Consider the following 8,939-nt stretch of genomic DNA (forward strand, 5'->3'; position numbering starts at 1 on the left):
ACATATCTAAATTAATTGATCAATCAATTAATTATATAGTTATATATATATATATATATATATATATATATGTCTAATTATTACGCATAATTTTTCGTCCTTGATAGAGATCAAATAATGGGCATGCATGCACATATATACATGTAGCAATAGATAGCGCAGTGTCCCTTTCGAAAGTGGGGAAGAAGAGGGCTCGCGTGCTACTGCTGCAGGGGCTGACACCTGACCATGTTTCAGTCCACAAAATTTCCATCAATGGCTTTCACAAAATCAAAATGCATGGCAACCTGTTGAAATGAATTTTCTCCTTTTTGTGCCGTTGACTCGATAACCCTCTCCCACTCATCTTCCTCACATTTTCACCCAAAATAATACCATTGTCTGTCATAAATTCACAAATTCATAAAATTTATATATATATATATATACATGATATAACGGTGTTCAAATACAGATATCTTTAACTTTTTTAACTGAGAATAAATAGATTTAATTATGCAGATTTATTAGATTACATGTATTTGATGTAATATACAATCAAATGTTTATAGGTAATCAAATCCACCTATTTAAATTGAGGATATCCTCACATAAACTGAACAGCATATATGTAGTGCTTCCCGTGTTGAGGTATACCATTGGGATCAAACTTTCTGAACATGTGTTTAACATAATAATCTAGCTCCTACGTAATAAAGTTCTTGTGTTACAGCTCTATAGATCTCTCTACTACATTGTTGCAAGTTCTGAATAACTCTCCTTTAATTTGATTGCTTGCTCATATATATATCTATAGATCCTTAATTTAGTTTATATATATATATATATAAATTCTCTTATTTAGGATTCTAGAAAATGAAAATCGGCATATTGCATTAATAGGTGTATATGAGAGCATAAAAGATGGACAATAAACACATATAAGTGCATAAAAATGAATGCCGCACAAAATAATCCTATCTTAGATAAGAGAAAGACTATACACACATGAGATTAAATATATATATATATATATATGTATATCTTTTGTATTGGATATTGTAGGTAATAGTTTTTGTGGTTTCCACTTGCAAATTTCCTTTCCATTATGGTCCAAGAAGGCATCTTGCAGTACCATCTTCTATGCACATTTCCCAAAATCTTTATCCTTCTTAAACATACTTGATTAATCTAAACAAACTTCATAATTCTCCATCAAAATCACACTGTTTTGGAGTTACTTGAATAAAGTGACAAGTATATATCTATATAATGATCAGTGGTAAAACAGTACTAAGCTGTAATAATTAATTAAGAAAACAAGAAAAGGCAAAAGAACTTTACCGATGTAAACTTGACCATAAACAATAAATATATATATATATATATCATAAAAAGAAAGCAAATAAAATGATGGTCTTTTTGTTTCTTTTGTTAGCTGGGTAAAAAGGGCATGTGAATGCGTGGTTATGAAAGTACTCATATGATAAAAATAAAAATAAATAAAAAAGTGACAATTTTGATAAAAAAGTGAATAAATGATTCAATTTTCTTTCAATATAATTTGCCATCATTGACAGGAGTAATTATTGTCATCACATGAGTTCATTTAGAGTTCTCATGAGAATCATATTGGGACAATTATGGAGCCCTCTCTTTTTACACTTAATAAATAAATATATATATATATATTAATTATTATTTTAACGGAACCAAAATAAAGAATAAATAAAATACAATAAAATTTAATTTACACACACAGGGAGTATATAGAACATGTATATACATACATACATACACAGCATACAAGTAAACGGCTAAAATGGTAACAGTATTGGATTATAATCTAAGTAAACGTTAATTCACAACACAGTATGCATGACTTGGTATAATTATAAGAAATATTGTATCCAATCAAAATTTTCTCATATTGTAGGAAAAAACAGATGGAAAAAACACTTAATTTTTTTTTTTTTTTTGGGTTTTTCATACATGATAAATTTTTTGCTTCTGTTCTTACCTATTTACATTATAAAAATTTTCCTCATGATGATGGATGATATATCAAAGGGTTAATTAGAAATAGTCAACATGGTGTGGAATCTGAAACGGTTCATCTCTCTCTTTCTTACTCAACTTGGGAAAGTAAGTACTTCTGGTAATCTTATGGAAATCTCTAGGCACCTCAGGAGGCCTAACGGACCTAATCAAAGCCCAATTCACACCTTTAAAGAACTCATGCCTTTTGATCTCCACCGAACCCTTTAAGCTGCCGATTCTCTTTTTGGGATTCTTCACCAGAAGCTTGCTGATGAGGTCTTGAACTTTCACCATCTCTTCCAAGTCTCTGCTGCTACTCACCCCAATTCTCGGAAACGTCAATGGCTGTTTCAGGATGTTGATGAGCGTTCTCTCGTTGTTTTCGCCCTTGAATGGTGTTCTTCCGTACAGCATTTCGTAGAGAAATACACCGAAAGTCCACCAGTCCACTGCGCTTCCATGTCCTTGCCCTGAGATAACTTCGGGAGCTAAGTATTCATGTGTTCCGACGAAGGACTTGGATCGTGCATTGATTGGTTCCGCTACTAGTTCCGGATCGAGCTCTTCGCCACCACCGCCACCGCCGACTTCGCCGTTAACGTGTTCTATTATCGTCGTGACTTTCTTTTTCTTCTTGGAGGATGAGAAACATGAAAGGACGGGCTGCATGGGCGCAGCACAAGATGGTGTTGAGCTCTTTACATGATCATCATCTCCTTCCTTTGAGGGGTTGAACTTTCGCCTGAGGAGCTTCGGAACGACGTCGCATTTGAGCGAGAGATCGAAGTCAGAAAGCATGATGTGTCCGTCTTCTCTAACAAGAACGTTTTCAGGCTTCAAGTCTCTGTAAACGATCCCCATCATGTGGAGGTACTCTAGGGCTAAGAGTGTCTCAGCAGCGTAAAACCTGTCATATGTTTATTTAACCATGCCAAGTTAGTTAAAAATATAACAACACAAAAACCAAACACGTTACCAAACGACACCTGAAAACTGACTTTGATTGAAAACTGACTCTGACCGAGTTAGTTTATAATACTTACTTAGCAGATGAAATGCTAAAACGTCTTCCCGGCTGGCGTTGTCGAGCCACATACAAGTCGCCGCCGGGGCAAAACTCCATAACTAAGCAAGAGTAGTGTGAGGCTTCGAATTCGGCATAGAGGGTTGGCAGAAAAGGGTGATCAAGCATGGTGAGAATCTCCTTCTCCATGTCAGCTCTCTGCAGCTTGTTTCTTATTGCAAGAGCTTCTCTATCCACCACTTTCATGGCGTAAAAGCACTGCGGCAGACCGACCATCGGGTTGCGAATCTGGCAAAGGTACACGTTGCCTAAGTCGCCGCTTCCCAGCCGGCGGAGAAGCCTGAAATGGTCGAGACCGACTCGGCCTTTGGTGCTCCGGAGCCGTCTCATGGCTTCCCATGCTGCTTGGTTAGCCTTATGGGGTTTGTGAGAACTTGACATGGATGATTCGGTAGCCGATGAGCAGACGGAGACTGAACTCCGGCGGTGGCTTCCGAAACTTAGGTTGCTCATCCAACTCCGGCTGGAATCCGGCACGGTTATTGATGAAGAGCTGCTTTCGTAGTCGGATTCGTCTCTGCTGGTTGATAGGGTCGCCATTGTTATCTTGAAGGGGAGGAGAGTTTGGTGTGTGTTTGTTTTAGGAGGAGAGGCTCTCTATTGGTTTTCTTAGGCTTTTTATATAGAGAGTTTGAGGGTATTTTAGGAGATAAATAGAAAATATATATATATATATATATATAGATACTGTGTAATATTGTGGTTCAAAGAAAGTTACAAAGTCCAACTTTTGCTAGCTTAATAGATTTAGAGCTTCTCATTTTAAAGGGTAAAGTTGCAATGTTATTTTAGTAATAAGAATGCCACTACTTTAATAAATAATTACAGCATTACCATTGAAGATATTTATTATTACTTCGGATGGATGGATGATTATATGTAAGTTGAAATTGAACACAAAAGAATATTTATAAAATAATTATAAAAAAGCAAAGAGAATTTAAAAAATCGTGGTGATGATGATCTCTTTTCTCAATAATTTATGTTATTTTTATTTATTAGTAATTAAACAATATCTTTCTGAGTCGATTCTTCTGTAGAATCAATGAAAGAAGCTGATGAAACCAGGTAAAATCTGCCAATCAGAAGATTATTTTTGCGGCAAATAAAGTGGTTTTAGTTCGATTTTGTTCTAGATATAGGCATGCTTATATATGGCTGACACAGCCACTATGGTTTGTTTGTCAAAAAAGTAACTTCCCAAAATGAATGTTCATGCATGTTTGCTTTTGTGTATATAAATTTAATAATAAAGCATTGATAGTTGTAATTCATTAATTTACCTTTATATTTTCTATAGTGTGTATATATATATATATTTACTAGTTTAATTCATTAATTTACCTTTATATTTTCTATAGTGTATATATATATATTTACCAATTTAATTCATTAATTTAACTTTATATTTTCTATAGTGTGTATATATATATATATATTTACCAATTTAATTCATTAATTTACCTTTATATTTTCTATAGTTTATATACTTATACTAGTTTGTCAACATCTAATGGGTAAAAAGAGTATTTTCTAAAAATGTTATATATATGATGTACATGTCATTGAAATAGTGAACATTGAATATATATCTTTCTTTGGTTGTAGGGTACCATATTAAAAAAACTTACAAAAAAACAATAGATATTGAAACTATTTAATAAATAAATCAATTGTCATATTTATTACAAAAGCTGACAAATAATATATATATATATATATATATATATTTTGTTTCGATTTATTTCATTGTGTTTTTTTTTTCTTTTAATATATATATATATATATATATAGTTTATTAGATGTACTACTTTGTTAAAACTGGATGGCAATTTTGATAATTAGTGGCATGAAATGCGTCTTTTCCAAAGCTGACGGTCAAAAAAGTCATCGTTCTTTCCTGTTAAAAAAGCCTTGATAAAACCGCTTGCCAAAGCAACGGGAAAAAGGTATAATAAATAAATCGCCAAGTCGACAACAACCAACGACAAGTCGTAGTGCAGTGAAATCGGTGTTAACGTTATCGACCAGTCAAACAAATCCAAGTCAACGAGGTTTCTCTGTGCTTTGGAATGGTAGCTTAGCTGTTGTAAAAAACAAAAAGGGAGGGATGTAATGGTAATTTTACAGAGAGAGGAGGGCTATACGAAGCTGGTGGAAGCACGGAACTCCCGTGCCTCAAAAAAAAAAAGGAAAAAAAAAAAAAAAGAAAAGGGAAATTCACCTCACCTCATTTGTAGGTATTATCAGTATGGTCCCTTTTATTATTATTTATCTTTCTGGTTTTTAATATCTTTATGATATTCTTGTCATGCATGTGATTCCATAGGATGGGACCCATACCTATTAAGCTTTACACGTGTCATCCTGTCAGTTTTACTGAATTCCTTTCCATAAAACCAGCTCATATATGGGTCATTTATAGTTTTTTTTTTTTTTTGTTTTAACACAAAATTAATGGTTAAAATGTTACTGAATTTTAATTTTTGCCTTTTTATTAAAAAAACATTATGTTGCTTAAGCTTTGTACTATTTGTCAGTTTTCTGACATATAGTACTAGTGCTGGGTGTACAGAGAATGTATGTAGGACATATGATGTTGGGGAGTGATGTGATATTATGATTTATAAGTTTGAAATCCATCCTAATCGCATGCATATATCGTTTATATTATTCATCAATTTTGAAAAAAATGTTTAGAATCTTTGAAAAACAGAAATTTTTTTTTTTTTTGTTTTTTGGGTAATAAAAAGGAAGAAGTACTAAATGTTTAGTTTTATGTTCAGATGAAGCTCTTGTTAATCAAAAGAAAGCTTGATATACCAATTATATCAGCTTCATTGTATGGACCCAAAACCAGTTTGCTTTCACTCTTCAGTCTTCAAGCATTGAAATTAAGCATTTACTGCACATTAATTTTTTTTTAGAGAAGAAATAAAAATAAATATTGCGAGTTCTAAGACTTCTTTTATGATTGCTTTTTTTTTTTTTTTTTTTTTCTTTTTGGTTTTTTGGCGTAGAGAATTCTTCCATATATGATTTCTTGGTCATGAATATAAATAGAATCTTAATTTGTTTCACTTCAATTTAAGTTGAGAGGTGTCGTCCATGTAGGGACCATCCAATGTGTTTTTTTTTTTGGAACAGTTATTGGAGCTCGAATCCTCCATTTTACTATCAAAATAATGATAAAATAAAAAGTAAAAGTTAGGAGGTGAATTGGAGAATTTAGAGGGAATATATATATATATATATATATATATATATTCAACTGCCTCCACATATCATTGAGGTAGATAGGAATATTGTTTTTCCACTTATGGTACAATAACATTATTGGTTTATAAAACAATATTACGGTAATTTTTTGACAGAGTACTCGCACATAGAATAGCATTTTCCAATTTCAGCAAAAAAAGAAAAAGAAAAAAAAATGAATAAAATTTTTCAAACAAGTTAAAAAGGAAATGAAATATTACTGGTCAGTTATATATCATAATTAATTAACAATTTCTTGAAGGGGAAGAAAAATGTTCAGAAACAATTCCAACATTCCATTGTCATTTAAGAGATGGGCATAGAGTTAAGGCTTTTAGACTTTCACTGTTGCATGGCTCAGTATGCCTACACTGAATCACACATTTTCCATATTCCACTTGAATTTCACAGACAATCTTTTATCAATTATCCCCTACATAAAGGCATCCATATGTCCCACCGTTTTTGTCTTAGATCAGACAGCAAAGAACAACCCAATCAGTCTGGTTTATAATCTTCTGGTTATCCCCATTCCATGATGCTGATATTGTGGGTCCTCAAAGAAAGGGCCTTTTTTCTTTTTTAATCAAAGAAATTTCAGCATTCTTAATTCATGTGTAAAATACAGAGATGGGTTTTGATTGGAGTAAACACTTAGCTAGGACCTAGAATCACATCTTGTCCCCATTTTCCAATTGAATTTGGCTTTTATACTTAACACTTTGATTTTTTCTTTTTTCAATTGGATATTCAAACAATAATATAATCAAACAGTTTTTATCCTTTATTTTCTTCACTTTCTTCTCTCTTTCCCAACTTCTGTCCACAGTATCTTATCATTTTTACTTTTGGTTTGAATTGCAGGCAGCAGACCTAACAAAAATTGCAGTGTAACAGGGTAGCAAATATATTGGAATACTCAAAACTCCATCACTTCCCCCATACATTCTTCTCCCCTCACCCATAATTGTTATATATATAATCCACCAAACCCTTTCTTTGTTTCAGTTTGCAGAGGAAAAAATATCTTTGGTGAAATTTGGTTTCATCTACATACTTTTATGAATAGGGCCCAAAGACATTTATCTTCATCCAAAGTGGAAAATGAGATGGAGTAAGAAGTGAGAGGAGGACAGTAATAATGTCCTATTTGAGATATGCTTTTATTTATTTATTCTTTTATAACTGTTGTTTATCAAGAAGCTACAGGCAATTGATTTTGGTTTTTATGTAGCTGTGGAAAATGTTTCTACAGTTTTATGGAAGCATTTAAAACCAAAATAAATAAAATGTAATTTATCATAAAACTAATTTGAAGAAGTATAATCAAAAGGAATCTTAGGTTTTATTTCGAATAATTTTTACTTATGTTTCTTTAGATCTTTAGCTTTTCCATAAAAGCTTCTTAACAAACTATAATTTGGTTTTGGTTAATTTAGGTTATAAATTTCTTTAAGGTCAAAAGTACTTTAGGAAAATTGTTCAAACTTTCAAAAGCAACTTTTGAATTTAAAAATTATAAGTAACATTTCATAAGCCATGTCAAAACAGGGAAAAAGTGGATCGAGAAGCTTGAATAGCATTTATATAAATGGAGATGAGATATCGAAGGAGAAGATACAAAATCTTTATCTACTGGTAGTGAGAAAAACATGGCCAACCTGACAACCCCCTCAAAAATGTATGCACAACTGGAAGACGGTGTACAGTAATAGAAAATAATTTAAAAGCCAGAAAAGTTGTTCTTTTTCTTTAAAAAAAAAAAAAAAGGCATAAATTTCAGTGAAAAGTGAATGAAATTCAAAAAGGATATGGATGAATGCACTGAGGAACTGCATTTGATCCTTTTATGTCTTTCATACAGTGATTGTCTGAGACATATCATAATGGGCAGCTCCAAATCTAGGGGTCCAACAAATTTTCTTTTGTGTTTTTTTGTTTTGAATACTTCCAATTTTGATTGACATTCTTGATTTGATTGGGCTAATTTTATTGGTGCACTCGTGTACAATGAGTTGGGATTTAAAACATAAATTAATTATTTCTTTTAGAAAATATGATATAATTCTGAAAGTTAGTTGATTAGGAATAAAAACAATTTTAAAAGACACAGGAATTAATTTTAAACATATTATCTATATTCTCAATAAGCCAAAAAAAAAAAAAAAAAAAAAAACTTAAAAAGTTGTCTTATTCAACTGGTATCCAAACAAAAAACCAACTCTTCATTTTTATTTATTATTATTTTTTTATTAGAGTCTGAATCCAACTAATTGGCTTGGTTGGTAAATGGGAATAGACTATATTAATATCCCCACTGTCTCAATATGGGACCAATTGTTTAATGCTTATGTGTTTTTTGCTTGATTTTTGAGAAGTTGTTTTACGATTCTTAAGGTTTAAATTTTGCTTTATCATATATAAGAACTGTTGAATTGATGCCTGATAAGTAATGACAATAAAGAAAAAATATATATTTTTTTTAATTTTATTTAATCAGTCCTATTCATTGAATTTATTATTATTATTTTATTTGATCCTTAAATTTATGTTTTGGTGCATTATGATCTTTAAATTA

The 8,939-nt window shown here is 31.7% G+C and overlaps 1 protein-coding gene across 1 annotated transcript; it reads right to left on the minus strand.

The window, feature by feature from the left end:
- Positions 1 to 1,779: 1,779 nt before the first annotated feature.
- LOC107429339 (protein kinase PINOID 2) lies at positions 1,780 to 3,732 on the minus strand. Its single transcript, XM_016040017.4, has 2 exons — positions 3,063 to 3,732; positions 1,780 to 2,926 (listed from the first exon to the last, which is right to left on the minus strand). Exons 1-2 carry the CDS (start codon positions 3,641 to 3,643, stop codon positions 2,056 to 2,058), a joined length of 1,452 nt encoding a protein of 483 aa, XP_015895503.2. The 5' UTR covers positions 3,644 to 3,732; the 3' UTR covers positions 1,780 to 2,055.
- Positions 3,733 to 8,939: the final 5,207 nt, after the last annotated feature.

Source organism: Ziziphus jujuba, chromosome 1, assembly GCF_031755915.1.
Source record: "Ziziphus jujuba cultivar Dongzao chromosome 1, ASM3175591v1".
NCBI lineage: Eukaryota > Viridiplantae > Streptophyta > Magnoliopsida > Rosales > Rhamnaceae > Ziziphus > Ziziphus jujuba.

Bases quoted from the DNA above. Each gene is read 5' to 3' on its own strand.
- LOC107429339 (XM_016040017.4), bottom strand. From the start codon at position 3,643: ATGGCGACCCTATCAACCAGCAGAGACGAATCCGACTACGAAAGCAGC. The intron at 2,927-3,062 runs GTAAGTATTATA...AACATATGACAG, and splicing joins TTTAGCATTTCATCTGCTAA to GTTTTACGCTGCTGAGACAC.